Raw genomic sequence first — 15556 nt, 5'->3', positions numbered from 1 at the left:
CCCTCCCAAGATAGCGGGGTTGCTCTCTTCAATCATGCAACCCCCCGACTCAGTTCCGGCTGAGCATCTTATTAATTAATATTATCTGGTTGCAAGTTGTTGGAGCATAAAGCAAACACTGTTGAATGAATAGGTTGACGTCGGGGGAGCCTAGCTCCCGAGCGGATAGGAACATCTCCGCCGCCTTTCTGGCTTCGTGTCCACCACCACTAAACAGCCCCTCAGGCATTCAGTCTCAAATGCGCGAAACATGCTGAGGTGCGGTTTCACTGGCCTTTGTTTCACTGACGATTCGAGTTTGGCACCATGAGCCTTGATCCGAGCGCGTTCCCGAGGTCGATTTCTCCTGCCAGCTCCGACAGTTCTCTTACGCGCTCCCGACTACGAGGAAAGGAAGGTATGCGAACAGCTGCCCCCGCTTGGTTGTTGCGGCTGTATGGGCTATTTTGATAATGACGGGAACTAATAATCTTGTGTGTCTCCAGATGACTTGAAGAAAAACAAGAACTACCGCCGTTATGCGTCCAGCGTCGAACGGGCCTTGTCGCTGTTCGATACAGCATTGCAGGAATGGGCGGATTACATCTCGTTCCTCAGTCGCCTTTTGAAGGTGAGACTCGATCAATTGGAGGATTTGGACGTCACTTATAGTCTTCGATCTCCAGGCGCTGCAAGCACACCCTCCTGAACTACCGGTGGTCCCTCACAAGGTGTTGGTATCGAAGCGGCTCTCCCAATGCTTAAACCCGACCCTACCGTCCGGCGTACACCAGAAGGCGCTTGAAGTATACACATATGTATTTGGGCTGATAAAGGTGAGAATCTTCTGGGAATAACGGAAAAGGTCTTCTACTGACATACTTCCGTCTCAAACCAGTCCGAAGGCTTGTCGCACGACCTACCTCTGTACCTACCAGGCATCGCGCCCACTTTAACATTCGCCTCGCTTACCGTTCGACCGTTGTTCCTTTCTTTGGTGGAGACATACATGTGCCCGCTTGAACCATGGGCGATTCGACCGGCCTTGAAGGCAATCCTGTTGGCCCTCCTGCCGGGACTCGAGGAGGAAACAAGCGACGACTTCGACCCTACGTTACGGCTTATCAACAAATTCCGCGATGCTGCTGGTCAGATGGATACACAGAAAACCGGAGCGGAGACAGGAGTTAGCGTCCAGTACTTCTGGCAATGTCTTTTCCTCGCATCGATCACCAGTCCCAGCAGACGGTCCGGTGTTCTGGCCTATCTGAACCGTTATTTGCCCAAACTAGGCATGACTGGCCGCAGGCCCAGTGTGGCGGAAATGGGGGACTCCGTTGACATGTCCCCGGACATGCTCGCTGCAGCCAATTCTGTCATTCACCCAGAACCCGGCTTGTTGATTCGATGTTTCGCATCCGGCTTGTTTGATGAACAAGTACTCGTCCAGCGAAACTTCCTCGACCTGTTGGTGACTCACCTTCCATTAAGCTCACCAATATTGCAGTCGCGGATTACGAAAGATGATCTTCAGCGATTAATCATTGCAGCTGTTGGCGTTGTCGCGCGGCGTGATATGAGTTTGAACCGGAGATTATGGGCCTGGCTTCTAGGACCAGAGCCTGCAAATGAACGGTCGTCATTCGAAGGCCGCAATTCAACATCAGATAACCCTAAGCAAGGCCCTGATAGCCGCGAGATCACCCAATCCGAATACTTTAATCGATTTGGACTGCAGTCTTTAGCCAAAGGCCTTTTGGAGACGATTGAGCAGGACCTTCGTTTGCCATCTGAACGGTCAAGGCCTTTTCGAATGTCACTTTCATTGATGGACCGGTGGGAAGTTGGTGGATACATTGTTCCAACGGTTTTCCTTCCCATCATGAAAAATGTGCAGGTCTTCGAGACAACGGCACCCAAAGGACAGTTCGACGAAGTTTTCCGCAGTGCTAGCGCGTTCTTTGATGGGGTCGAAAGTGGTGCCATTTTCTCTGAACTACTCGAGCTTGTTGACTGGAAAGCCGGCGATCTGGAGAGTAAACAAGACAAGGTCTTAGACAACCTGAAACTTGCGAACTTCATACTGGAAAACTTCAATGTGCGGGAAGAAGACATGGTCCTTGTCCATGTTCCTCTACTGGTGCTCTCTGTCCTGGTCAAAATGAACCAGTTGTCAGCATTGCCTGAAGATCGCCCAGTGACTCGTGACCAACGACAAGCTACATCAAACCTACTGATCAGGACTGTCAACAATCTGGTCGGACTGCTTATAGAACGGGCCTTCTTGAACAAATCATCGCACGAGAGGAAGGTGTCAAACGTCAAACAAACTTCCAGTGCTGGACACGAGGACATCTTGAATCGGATACACACCTTCTACGACAAAAGCAAAAATAGCCTGGATCTTCCGCAGCTGCCTTTCCTTCCCAAGCAAATGAGCGAACTCATTGTTCGAGAAGCCCATGAATTAGCCATATCCTCTCTGGAAAGCCGTGACAATATTTTCCCGATACAGGAAAGAGTGAACCTTCTCATAGCTCTCTTGAAGAAGGTTTCCAAGTCGCGTTCCCTTCGCGACAGGCGGTTCTACCTGGCCATTTGCAACAGAATGCAGATGAATCAGGATGGAATAACCCCAGCGTCCTTCTCCGTTGTTTCTTCAGTCACATCGGCACTGACAAGTCTATATTTCATCCACTCACCTGGCTATTATGCCAGCTACGAGGACATCTCAGATTTGATTCCGATTCTCGTCAAACAGCTTTGGCGGTTCCTGTCGCCATCGAGTCCCAAGTTCCACGTCGAAGCGGTGCGCTGTCTATGGCACCTCCATTCAGTCTCATGGCAAGACCACTTAGTTGAGGCGTCGATAACATCGTTGATGGTGGGTTCATTACAGTCGCTGTCCTACCACGTATCGTCAGAAGAGCAGGCTGGACGATATTTTGTTCTCTGGAATCATAGTCACCATGGCACGTACGAACTCCCTCCGAAGCAGGTGAATGACGTAGGGAAGTCTTCTTTCTCCTATCATTCGTCAATGCTGGAGCGGCCTCTCTTCATTGTTCTAGATTTGCTTTCCCAGGGTGCAAGTGAAGCGTCCCAGGCGGTTCAGATGTGGCTTCAGGACCTACCGTCTATACACAAGTGAGTTGTCCTTTTAGTACAATGACGAGCTTACTTTGCTAATATATCACGGCAAGGGTATTCCGCATTGTTATCTCAAATCTCGATACTCTTTTCTTGCGGGCAGCGCACAACGCGGTTGAAGGACAGAACCTTGCCGTCTCTGGGGATGATTACAAAGAGTGCAATTATCTCTTCCAAACTGTCTCAGAGATCATATCCGCCCTTTCTCCCAATGCGTGGATAGCTCTTCTCCACCACACGCTAGACGACAAAAACAATAACACATCCGCATCAGAGGAACATCCTGAAGGCAAGAATGTCCATTCGACAATTTTCAATGCTACCCTCAAGGTCGTTGGAGGACAAAGGCCATCGGCTTCACAGTCGAATGCTGAGGAAGTACGACTACAACGAACCTCCCTTTCTGTCATGCGCCAGCTTCTATTGGGTCCTGGTGCTGAAGACCTGGCCGACTCGGGTGTTGATACCTTCCTTGTTGAACAACTTGTTCTTGTGCTGGAAAGAGGTGGCAGTGTCGCAGTCCAAGGGGCAATCATTGATGCTCTGCTCGCGGCATTGAAGGTCCGATTTGCTCAGGCATACCTGCCGCCACCCCCTCCAAGACCAAAACATCAAAGGACAAACTCCCGAGATCGCTTGACGAGTCCTTCGCTACTGTCATTCACCAGTGACAAGGCGGACAAAGGACATTCGGCTCCTGCCTTGCCCCAGCCTCCTCAACAGCTTATGGAGTGTCTCATAAAAGGAATCAGCTCCCCAAATTCTCGGGAGATACTGGATAAGTGGATATTACTTCTTTGCGAGGTTCTCGTCCCGCTCTACTCCAGCTCTATATTCCATATTCTTTTGAAGCTGGTGGAGTGCTTCTGCAAAGAGATAGAATCTTCCTACGATAACCTGCAGGTAGCCTTCAAGCAAACCGAGAGTTGGCCGGAAGACCGGGCTGAACATGTGACGATTGCGCTATTGACTGGTCTTGAAACATGTATCGGGACAGCTCACGATCGGTTGCTTGTCGAAGAGTCACATCCTCCAGTAACCAAGAGCCCAGACGCATCACAAGGATTCTTCGGGAACATGGTCTCCGGAGTGTTTACATCAGACGCAAACCAGACTCGTACAAGCGCCGCAAACAACAGACTCACTGTACTCCTGTGCTTCCAAGATGCCGTTCGCTTGTGTTTCTCCATTTGGTCTTGGGGCGCGAGCGAACGAAACGGTCCGCCTCACGACTCTGAGTCCATGGCATCGTTCCAATACACCTCGCTGCGCATGCGGAACAGGTCACGTCGGATTCTGGAGCACCTTTTCACAGCAGAAGCGCTTGAATGTCTCGAGACACTTGTGGAGATGTGGACCAAATCTGATGCCGGGAATTCATCACTCATCTTCGATTTGCTTCACACGTTGGACGGTTCGCGGCCAAAGATTGCCATCCCGGCCATCTTTAATGCTATCTATACACGGACCAATCCTCATGCACTGGACCCGAGTCGTAAATCTGCATTGGCGTCCAATATTACGGAAAATGATCTTGCGGCATTTATGGTCACTTACGCCAGGTCGCTTGACGACGATGTACTGGATGAGATTTGGGCAGATTGCACCACCTTTTTGCGGGATGTTCTCAGCAACCCATTCCCTCACAGGCAAATCCTTCCACGCTTAGTTGAGTTCGCGGCTATTCTTGGGACGAAACTGGAGAACACGAACTTTGGCGACAACCGGAGGATGAGAAAGGAGCTCGGGGTATGTCTTCACTTGCATGGTGTCATTTCAAGACTACTAACACATTCGACAGGACGTCTTGCTGCGCCTTCTTACAGCAGTGTTCACGAGCAAGCCATTCTCGACCGATTCAGGTCATGCCAGGAAGATATCGCGGGATTACGATGGTATTTCATCCACGAATGTCGGACCGGATGACATGTTAAGTATCCTCGCCATTTCAATGCCCGCGTTTACAACAACGCTGGGTGACTCAGATCGGATCAGCACGGCTACGACAGGCATATCCAGCAATGTCATCGGTCCAATATTGCGTTCACGGCTTTTCCCTAATAATGTGAATCGCAGTGTATTGGTGCTGCTTCAACATATCGCCAAGGTTCCAGCTGCAGCCAAGTCATGGAAGAAGGACATAGCAGATGCCTTTAACGACCATCGATTCTTCAGTTCCCAGATAGACTTGGTGAAAGATGGTTGGATGAATCTTCTGCGGCAGTGGGTGATTGCGGACAAGGATCGACTGTCTGAGCTACTGGCTCGTCTTCCTCCGCCCAGCACAGCGGGCCTCATGTTCGGCGTGGGAGCATCAGCTGCTCGACTGGAAGCTGACAGGAAAGCGCAGTTGAACCTTCGCAGGATTGCTTTGCTCATTTTGTGCGCTAATGACGACTACTTCGCTGGTGAGCTACCTGGACTTCTTCGCAAACTGGAGGATCTTCTCGCGGCTACTAGCTCGTCGTCACCTTCTTCTGCGACGAGGGCAGAGATATTCATGGTACTCCGCGCGTTAGCGCTCAAGACGTCGACTACAACATTGATTCCATTTTGGCCGTTGATCAACACTGAACTTCAAGAGGCCCTTTCTGCAGTACCAGCGGGACAGAACCAAGAGCTTTACAACCCCTACTCGATGCTACAGGCCTGCAAGGTCCTGGACACGATGCTGGTCCTGGCCCCCGATGATTTCCAACTACTGGAATGGCTGTTCGTAACCGACACAATCGACGCGGTCTATCCCCCGGATCGCTGGGAACCCATCGCTCTCGCCGACGAAGTTTCCCAGAGCCTGGGTGTCCAAAGCGGATCATCCCCAACCTCGCCTGTGGACGCTATTGAGTTCAACAATTCAAAGCGACAACCCTGGCTGACATCGGACTGGATCCGGGAGACAGCAAAGGATGAGATTGTAGAGCGTGTGCTGCGACCTTTCTTTGATCGACTCAGCATCCATGCGTTTGAGAGTACTTATACTATGAGCAATCCGGATCTGGATGTTTGTCGCGATGATCTGCTGGCGGATTTGTTTAATGAGAGTACTATGGCGAATTAGAGAGGTATTCCAGCCTGAAAGTTTGAGGGATGTAGTTAGTTTTGGCTGCATGTGCTTAACTATGGCGTTCAGGCGTTGCAACCAAGATCTCTTCTTCCGTGCCTATTCTTTAGCGCAAAGTATATAGAATTTCTCAATTATATTGCTTATGTTGTACATACTTGGCTTCCAATAAAAAAGATGTATCACATGCTATGCTGTCGTGGTCTGACAGGCGGATAAAAGACCCATGGATGGCCCAGGATTTACCCGGCCAACCGAGCGCTCGGAAATCATCCAACGTCACTCCCGTCCAAGAGAACTACATGCTCCTCGACTTCACTTCAACCTCTCAACTCATAAGTTCCTTCGGGAAACATTCCCTTCTATTTATTTATATTCAAATCCTGATTATCTATGTCCAGTTTCAACATGCTCCCTCGCACACCAATCCTTTCACTCCTGCGCTCCGCAGCAAAGCCCGTGTCTGTGCCAGCTCCAGCGCGGTACTTCTCGACCTCCCCGGCTCTTAAGGAGGCGGGCTCGACGCTGCCGGCTAAAAAGCCTGTTGGAGCTTTCCGCGGAGGGTAAGCTTTTCTATTCTATGCTCTAACTTTGGTTTACTTCATTGGTTACTCGTATGTTCTAACGGTTGTGCAGGGTGCTGGGCTTCCTGGCTGGGTCTGTGACTGCTGGAACGCTTGTTTATTATTACATCTTGCAAGAGTATCGGACGGCTAATGAGATGCTGTCGGAGGATATCTATGTGTGTTCTCCCCTTTTCCTTGCGGACGTCTTTCGGGCGAGTGCTTTCTCGCTGTCATTACTATCTCGGGAGAGGATGCCCAGTCTTCTGGGCTGCAGACGGCTTTTATTTCCCATCTCTTTTCACACCAAACATCACCCAAACCCCCTTGTCGGAGTGCAAGCAAGACTAATCAATGCTCCCGCGCTTTGAAACACAGGCACTCCAATTGGCCACGCAACAGCTCCAGTCCTACGTTGTGGAGCTCGAAACCAAGGTGGACGGACTACAGAAGAAGTGATTATATAACTATTCGACTTTAATTCTATTTTATTGTTTTTATTGTTTTCCGTTCCGGTTTTCTTTTTTCTCCTGTTAATTGAGCTCACTGAGACTCAATCAACGCGCTACTCTGTCTGTCTATATTCGCGAATTGTTAAGCGGTGCTATTCCTGTTTGATAACCAGTTTAATGTCAACGTATTTGATTGAATTGACATCTCTAATCCGTCCAATCCAGCTCCATGCAGCACGTAGAAAAGCTCCCTCAAGCTCCGGCAACTGCGTCATTTCCCCGGGTTGCAAACAGCACAAACAGTACATGACGCGGATTGCTTACTAAGCCATTTTTTTCGCGGTTCCTGTCCATCATCCCAACGCCTTTTCAGACGACCAACAACTCTACACGTCCAACACCACACGAAATCGCAATGTACCACATAGAACTCCTCCCCAACTCAACATCCCACATAACTCCAGGATGGACCTACGTACCCGATAGAGGCTTCGACCCAGCAAAAGCAGCCATCACGCCTGCGATCGGCAGAAAACGAGGAATCCGGGATCCAGGCGGTCGTGGCGATCTCTCGTCGAGGGAGAATAATGCGATTATAAGACATTTGGCGGAGTTGGATCGTGAGAATCATCGGGATGTGCAGATTGCGGTTCCGGTGAAGCAGAAAGAGCCGGCGGGGAGGGGTATGTTATCGCGGAGCGTTGAAATATTTTCAATTCCGACTGACAGTGGACAGGAACGAGAGGGAAAACGACGACGAATACGCGACGTATCCTTCAGTCGCAAAAGACGTTCCGGAATCATCTCGATGATGAAGAGGCGCATTTATCGCAGACCGCGCAGACGACTGCTAGCAACGCGCCTCCGCGTCTTAGTATCAGCAGCAAAATGACGAAACCCTCTGCGCGAAGGAGTTCAACGCCTATGGCAACGCCAAAGACAGATTCTACAGCAAAGCAACGAAAACAATCCTCCGCCGCTGCACAACAGCAACAACAGCCTCAGCAACCAGAAACACCCGCCGGACCTACCGCAGATACAGAAACAGAACCTCCCGCGAAAAAACAACGCCTTATCCCCTCCGAATATGACAACGACCCCCTCCTCCGCTCACGTATCCCCCCCGTCCCCTCAGAACGCATCATGCAGGCACTTGTATCCGAACCACCGCTAAGTTATAACGCTGCGCGCGCTGGACCGCCGGTGACGAAAAAGGCGCCGCGGTTCTTTTGCTGTATATGTGGGTATTGGGGGAAGATACGGTGTCGGAATTGTCATGTGCGGATGTGTGGGTTGGGGTGTTATAAGGTGCATGAGGATTCGAGGTGTGGTGCTTTTCTTTAATCGGCATGCGCAATGATCTGTTGGGACCTGCTCGAGAAGTATGGTCCTTTTTCCGTGCCATAATTTTGTTCAATGATACCCATACGTTTAAACACATTACTATCAGTCTACAGCCTCTTCATAGGATCATTCAATATTTCGTAAGAACAGTGTAAACATTATGGAGCACGGCGTACGGGGCATGTAGCTAATAATCAAACGCAAATCCACCTTCCCACAACTGCCAAAAAGACACTAGCTCGAATCACCCAGTCCCACCATCATCACCAACCCTCCTCTCATCCAACCTCTCCACCGCACCACCCCTCCCCATCCTCCGCAACCAAACCCTCAAATCGAACCTCCCCTCGCTAATCTCCCTCCTATCTCCTACAAACACAAAAACAAACCCACGCTCCTCCCTCGGCTCCTCCCCATCCGCATACCTGATAACACACGCCTCAGCGCGATAACTCCCCGTCTCATACTCCACAAGACGCTCTGCGTGTTGTACGGATTGGACGTGATAGGCTGCGCCTTCGACAACACTTCCTGAATTTGACCCTGAACCTGAACTAGACTCCGAATCAGATCTAGACCCAGATGAGACCAACGCCGGATACTGCCCCCACAGCATACACTCAAACCCCCTGGCAAAAGCAGGCCTGAAGACCGGTTCTTCACCCAAACTCAGGATCTCAGCGAGAAGGGATGGGTCAGATAACGTGCCGTAGAAGAAGTATGTGCCTGTTGGCGCGGGGACAGAATGGTCGACTGGTTTTGGGGGTTGGGAAAGGTAGGAGGGTGGCGTGGAGCGGAGGTTTTGGACGTAGGGGGAGATTTTTGTGGATGGGTTTGAGGGGGGTGGTGGTGGTGGTGGTGGTGGGCATGTTTTGTCTTGTTGTTGAGGAGGCATGGTGGTGTTTTGATGGATGGAAGACGTTGTCGGATGTAGACTACTTCCCCGCATACATTTGTACAGCACTTGAACATGTATTCACTGCACCATGTGCATATTTGTACACCACGATGGACAGAACAACTGAAGCAAACCACACCTACATACTACTAGTATGCAAGATAAGCAATTCTCCCAAATTCCACACCTTCCATTCCCCACTCAACCAACCTAAACTAACCTAAACCACGCCCTACGAGGTACATCCTGACTAACCCCGATAAGATAACTAGTTAAGGCGATAACCCCTCGGAGTATCCCCGGATCGCAAATATAAACCAGAACATTTCCTCCCCAATTTCTATCCCAATCCAAACCACCTCCCAAATTTCTCAATCCAATCCAATCCCAATCGAAAAAAAAAAAAAAAAAAAACAAAAACGACAATCATGCCCGCCCTCCTCGAAGACCCCCAAAACCATATTCCCCCACCCCCCTCAGCCCAAAAACAAGCCCCCCTCCTAACACCCCGCCAAACAACCCTCCCCAAAGCCTCCAACGCCCCCGTAACCCTCTACCCCGTCACAAACGGCCCCGAATCCCTCCCCGCCGATCTAATAAAGTACCTCTACGCCGAATTCTCAGCGGAGATCGAGCGCGGGGCGACGTATCCGATGGAAGAGCCCTTGGAGTTGGAGAAATTTGCGGGGTATTGGTTTGGGACGTTTGCTGTTGTTGCGGTGTTGGGTGAGGATAAGGAGGGAAGTGGGTTGAGGGAGGGGAGGGATTGGGAGAGGGAGTGTTTGGGGACGTTTTATGTTAAGCCGAATTATCCTGGTATGCTTTTATCCCCTGGTCTTGTGATTGAGTGGCGGTGGAAGAGAGAAAAGCTAATGGGTTGGTGATAGGACGTTGTTCGCATGTGTGTAACGCGGGATTCCTGACGACCAACGCAGCTAGGAATAAGGGTGTTGGGATTGTCATGGGCGAAACATACCTAGAGTATGCGCCGAAATTGGTATGTCCACTCTCATATCTACCATTTCCCAAATACACGGGGGACTAACAGAGGTAGGGCTACAAATACTCCGTCTTCAACCTGGTCTTCGAAAATAACACGGCCTCTATCAAGATCTGGGAGAAACTTGGCTTCAAGATCATCGGCCGAGTTCCCGGTTGTGCAAGACTCGCTAATAGCGAGGAACTGGTTGATGCGTTGATTATTGGGCGGGAGCTGGTTTAGTCCGGTCAACTTTTGTTTGTAAATAGCAGTTCTTTGGCTAAACTGAATAACCAATATATTGAAGACAGTCCCAGTAGAATACAATGTATCAATATGAATATCAATATCAATCAACGCTAACCAACAATGCAAATGGGGAATCAAGTGAACCGGTCTCTGTCCCTCAACAATACAAACAATAACAATAAACAAACACCGGACTATCACATGCAAAATGCATAACATATAAAGAGTCAAAAGGGGATAGTACAAGTTCAAAAACCACGGCATGACAAACCGCGGTGACCAAACGACCAAGATGAAGGTAAGGTCACCGCCACCGCGGACGTTGCTCCTGTCTACTCCGCATCCCCGCAGCACTATCACGCCCACTCGGTTTAGGCAGCGGAAGCAAGCTGATGCGATGGTTCCCTGAATGACCAAGCGATGTACCAGGTCGATCGCCCTTCGTCGGGCTGCTAAGCCTCGCTACGCCAGGGTCGCGCGAGACACTCCGCGCGAACGAGCCGGCAAAGCTCTGCCTGTTGCGAGGGGCGTTAACATACTCGGCCTCCGATTGGCCAGAGGATTTCCGGAGTTTGCTGTATGGCGGTGGATCAAGGATGGAGCGTGGGGTGGGAGATTCAGAGCGTCCGGGACTGCGCGAGAATCTGGAAGAGAAGCGGCTCACGGAGCGAGGCGGTGCAGGGGATGCGGAGAAGTCCCGACGAGAAGGACTGAATGGGATTGTTGAAGAAGGTCGCGAGATGCGGCCTGGAGGAGCGGAGGATTTGCGATTGGCAGGGTTGACGCTAGAGAAGGGCTTGTGGGTATGGCCGATGTCCAAATCCTTGGTGTTGGTACTGCTGGTCCAGCGCGGACGGTTGTTCAACGGTGATGGAGTCGGACGGAGCGATTGCCTGCGCGACGCAGGAGTAGGCGTAGCAGCGAAATTAGGCAGGGGCGCCGCAAGCGAAGGCTTGGGGATAGCCGTTTTCTTACCCGTCGTAGTGGGTGCGGGCTGGGGAAGACCGGACATTCGTCGGACCTTGGACATGGTTGACCGGGCCACGCTGCCTACTGAGCTACCACGACGGCTGGATGAGCCCATGGGAGTAGTAGCACTTCCGGAAAGAATGACAGACGATGCAGGAGAGCTACCCGGCGTGGTATCAGGAATACTGTTGGTGGCCGGGCTATCCATGGTGACAATACTCGAGATGGAGTCACGCAGTTGCTGCGTCTTGACGAAGTTGATGTCCTCCAACGTTGCATCCATAACCTTGATGCCTGCTTTCAGCGCATCAGTCCTCGCTTTCATATCAGACAACAGCCTCAACGTCTCGCCGTTCACTGTAAGTCGATCGCTGACACCCTTTTGCACGATAGTAGTGACACGCTCGATTGCCGATACGTAGTGTAGCTTTTTAGCCTCGTAGTTCTCGATCCGTTTCGTCAACCCAGCTGGGTTGTTCGTTTGCGCGCCTGCCTCCAAGCCCTCCTGGAGTTTGGCGATACTTCGTTCAACAGACTCGAACATCTTCTGCGCCTGGCCACCGGCATTGCGGAACACCAGGATCCATCGATCTTCGCTGAGCTCTTTCCGCACGGCTTCCGCGTCTGCCTCTAGCACTTTATAGCTGTTCTCCAACTGGTTGCGCCGTTCCTCCAACTCCTCGCAAGCACTAGGGAAGATCCTTTCTGCCCGTGACTGGAACATGGACATCCGCATGGGCAGGAAGTCCAGAGACGCGCGCAGCGGTTGCATTCGTGCAAAAAGAGCCATCAGGTTGGAATGGTTGGTGTCATCCTGGGGCGTCTGGATAAGAGGCGTATCCAAGGTCGGAGGCCCTGCGTAGATCGGACCCGTGCTGAACCGTTTGTTGGTTGCCATGTTACCGCCGGACGGTGTTTCCTCCACAATAGTCTCTAGTTCATTTATATCGAGTCCACCGTGAGACTCCTGATCAGCCCCCGACATGGTCCAGTGTCGCTTCTCCTCCATTTCAAAGATCAGTCGGCTTAGGTTCTCAACCTCCATGCCCACGTCACCCAGCACGGTAGCCCACAGTTCCTCCCATTCCATCGCCAGCTCGACCTGTTCCTTGACGCCCTTGAGTCGCGTCTTGATCTGTGCCCAGCTCTGCAAGATGGTGTCCATTTGCGTGACGATGGTCTTCAGACCCTGTGGGTCGACGTCGCTGATATCTTCCCGTAACTGCACCTCTTCAATAGCCTTGACGTAGATTTTCACCAAGCCCTCAAACCGCTTAATGGCATTATCCACGCCATCCAATCCCTCTCGGCCGCCAGCAGCCGCCCACTCCACGTCATCCTCGGCATCCATGCCACTCAGTACGTCAGACGCCTTTCTGATCCAAATCTGAATCTGCTCCGATGCTCCCGTCAAAGCCCGGACGGCCTTGGGGGCATTGGGTATTTGCATGATAGTAGTCTCGAGGGTCGACGGTTGAGGCAGACTAATCGAAGTAAGTTGGGAAAGTTGGTTGCTAAAGGAGGCTCGCGAAAACGAGTAGATCGATTCCGAGCGATGAAGGCCATGGGGGTTGAAGTATGACTGCGTATTCGACGAGGCGCTCGACGATGGGGTGGGGGAGTGTTTGTAAGGAGCCCGAGGGGCAGGTTTCGTCTCATTTTCGCTAGTGCTCTGGATGTACTTTTCGAAATCAGTCTGTTCCTCCTTGTTAGAACCATTTGCTTCTGGTTCTGGGGCCACAGGTTCCGGAAGAGGCTCAGCCACAGCCATGGCCGCAGGGGGGTCGTGTTCAGCCTCGTCAGCAACTGGCGAAGGCGTTTCGTCTAATGGTTCGGGTTCTGGGACCGGAAGACGAGGGCTCGGTGGTGGGAGCGATTCTGCCGGTTCTGAAAATACGGCTTCCGTCGATTCTGGCTCGTGCACAGGGTCTTCCATCAACGAATCACCTAAACTGGACACACTTTTCTTCCCCTTATTATGATTATGATTATTTTGAATGTTCTGGTTAGAAGGCGCACCAGGCCACGCTCGACCCCTTCTCTCAATCCTAACCGACAAGTTCTGGTGTAGACTGTCCAGCTCCTTAATGTGCTGCTGAGGAATCCGACCGATGTTGCTAGGGTTGTTGCGAGACGAGCCTGCCGATTTGTTACTCCCGTCCAACTGTTTCACACGCGCAGCCAATCCCGGGGATAAATGTCGGAGAAAGGACGGGCGGACGAGCGTCTTATCAAGAGTGGCAGGGATCTGGTCGGGACTCTCCCAGGGTTGTTGCTGTTGTTGTTCGTCGTCGTCGTGATGACTGCTCCCGAGACTCCGGATACTGCGCAGGGATGATTTGGACTTTATGCGGCGAGGAAATGGATCGTCTGGAGAGTATACTGATACGGCGGGCGTGGACGGCGAGGAACCCGGCGAAGTGAAAGTGTTGGCAGTCGGAGTTATTGCAGGAACAGCGATGGTGGTGGTATTGGCAGAGGAGGTGGGAATAGGAGGAGGCGGAGGAGGGGGTGTTTTGGCGGTCGCAGAGGAAGTCGACCCGGAGAAGAGGTTTCGCATGGACATGGGTATTATCGTGTCGCAAGAAGTGTCTGTTTATCAGAATGGAATGTGTGGTATGTGTCGCTTTGCTGCAAGAGAGTATGTATTCCGAGGTAGGACTGATCGGGGACGCGACACGGCCACCCTGGCTGGATGAACCAACAACAGGGCAGACTGAGGAATGTTGGCTGTGTCGTCCGATGTATTATTTTCTTCCACTTTCGTTCACAGTGTCTTCAGCTTGTCTTCTGGAAGTATTCTCACTTGCTGGTGGTTTTCTTTGCTCCCCCTTTCAGCGTAGACGTCAGTCAGCCGGTAAAGGCGGTCGATCCCTGTCGTCAGGTCGAAATGCAGATAGTAATGTATGCCAGAACAGGAAAAGAGAGAAAGTCGGCTACATGATAAGCCGGAAACGAATTATTGCCTGACCAGCGAGGGGAATTATTGAAAAAAGAACAAGAAAGAGAAAGAGAAGAGAGAGCAGGGGGGAGAGTGATGAGGGAGGAAAATCCACGGGCGTTGCTTTCACTCCACTCTTAACGGCGTGTCCACCGGCGTATTCAAGAGTATGTACTTGTACAGTAAAGAAATGCAGCTAACCGGGCATTATTGGCACACTATCTTTTTTGCCTCTTGTTTCTTTTTGTCTTTCGCTTTCGGATTGATGCCTCATTCTTCTCTCCTAGTGTCTTTCCCTTTTGGGTGCTGTATACTTGTATTACCGTACCTTAAAAATTACAGGGGTACATGGGACACCGCCTGCCCAAACCATAGCTATGCACGTGTCCGATGCTCTGCTTTCAATCTAAAACACTTCTTCTTTGGTTTCGTCGCATTGTTGTTCCTGACAAGTGGCTGTCTAAGATTCTAATACGTGTCATGACGTGCATTGTCAATTGGGTTTGCGGGAGCTTGGGTCCATGATGTCGAAATTAGGACCGACATTGTCCCTGAGTGTTCCGTAGTTGACGTACATAGTACGCGACACTGAATAGAAATGATCAATTGACTTTGAGCCCTACCCGATAGCTGTCCTTGCAGAGTTCAAAATATGTGGAATCAGTTTGAGATTGATGAATTGCAACCCTAGATCCAGCACAGACATCCGAAATCACGAAACATTCAAATCCATCCATTTGTACAACCGGACCCCCTGATTGGATGGAAGAAGGTTGGCCAGAAGAAGTAAAAGACTATACTATATACATGCGCTGCCCGTTCAGCAGATGAGAAGGTAAAGTTGCAGAAGGTAAAAGTAAGGGGTGAGGGTATCTAAGAGGACAGCCTGTCAAAAATGCTGGACGAAAGGGATACATGAATAAATGCGTAAGCAGGAACAAAAGTGACAAAGAAGAGAAAAAAAAACCAAA

General features: G+C 50.9%; 6 protein-coding genes across 6 annotated transcripts; 4 read left to right on the top strand and 2 right to left on the bottom strand.

The window, feature by feature from the left end:
- The first annotated feature begins 223 nt into the window (after window positions 1-223).
- ASPGLDRAFT_80791 (cellular morphogenesis regulator DopA) lies at window positions 224-6378 on the top strand. The gene is made up of 6 exons (XM_022550087.1): window positions 224-397; window positions 486-610; window positions 666-815; window positions 878-3126; window positions 3183-4878; window positions 4931-6378. The coding sequence occupies exons 1-6, from the start codon at window positions 307-309 to the stop codon at window positions 6185-6187; spliced, it is 5568 nt and encodes a 1855-aa protein (XP_022402548.1). The 5' UTR covers window positions 224-306; the 3' UTR covers window positions 6188-6378.
- A 75-nt stretch (window positions 6379-6453) lies between these two features.
- Window positions 6454-7423, top strand: ASPGLDRAFT_44817 (uncharacterized protein). Its single transcript, XM_022546094.1, has 3 exons — window positions 6454-6753; window positions 6827-6932; window positions 7132-7423. The coding sequence occupies exons 1-3, from the start codon at window positions 6599-6601 to the stop codon at window positions 7210-7212; spliced, it is 342 nt and encodes a 113-aa protein (XP_022402547.1). The 5' UTR covers window positions 6454-6598; the 3' UTR covers window positions 7213-7423.
- Window positions 7424-7620: 197 nt separating this feature from the next.
- ASPGLDRAFT_122225 (putative HIT finger domain protein) lies at window positions 7621-8549 on the top strand (the record flags this gene model as incomplete). Its single annotated transcript, XM_022540300.1, has 2 exons — window positions 7621-7888; window positions 7951-8549. The coding sequence occupies 2 exons, from the start codon at window positions 7621-7623 to the stop codon at window positions 8547-8549; spliced, it is 867 nt and encodes a 288-aa protein (XP_022402546.1).
- Window positions 8550-8793: 244 nt separating this feature from the next.
- ASPGLDRAFT_122749 (uncharacterized protein) lies at window positions 8794-9444 on the bottom strand (the record flags this gene model as incomplete). Its single annotated transcript, XM_022540351.1, has 1 exon — window positions 8794-9444. One exon carries the CDS (start codon window positions 9442-9444, stop codon window positions 8794-8796), a length of 651 nt encoding a protein of 216 aa, XP_022402545.1.
- Window positions 9445-9875: 431 nt separating this feature from the next.
- ASPGLDRAFT_65075 (GNAT family N-acetyltransferase) lies at window positions 9876-10669 on the top strand (the record flags this gene model as incomplete). The annotated part of the gene is made up of 3 exons (XM_022548853.1): window positions 9876-10263; window positions 10335-10444; window positions 10502-10669. 3 exons carry the CDS (start codon window positions 9876-9878, stop codon window positions 10667-10669), a joined length of 666 nt encoding a protein of 221 aa, XP_022402544.1.
- A 310-nt stretch (window positions 10670-10979) lies between these two features.
- On the bottom strand, window positions 10980-14066 carry ASPGLDRAFT_109923 (KAR9 family protein; the record flags this gene model as incomplete). Its single annotated transcript, XM_022539569.1, has 1 exon — window positions 10980-14066. A coding segment is annotated over one exon (3087 nt), but the record flags the coding sequence as incomplete, so codon positions are not given.
- Window positions 14067-15556: the final 1490 nt, after the last annotated feature.

The sequence above is a fragment of the Aspergillus glaucus genome (genome assembly GCF_001890805.1).
Source record: "Aspergillus glaucus CBS 516.65 unplaced genomic scaffold ASPGLscaffold_6, whole genome shotgun sequence".
NCBI lineage: Eukaryota > Fungi > Ascomycota > Eurotiomycetes > Eurotiales > Aspergillaceae > Aspergillus > Aspergillus glaucus.
The sequence above is the reverse complement of the archived record's forward strand: the minus strand, read 5'-3'. Positions and strand labels throughout refer to the sequence as shown.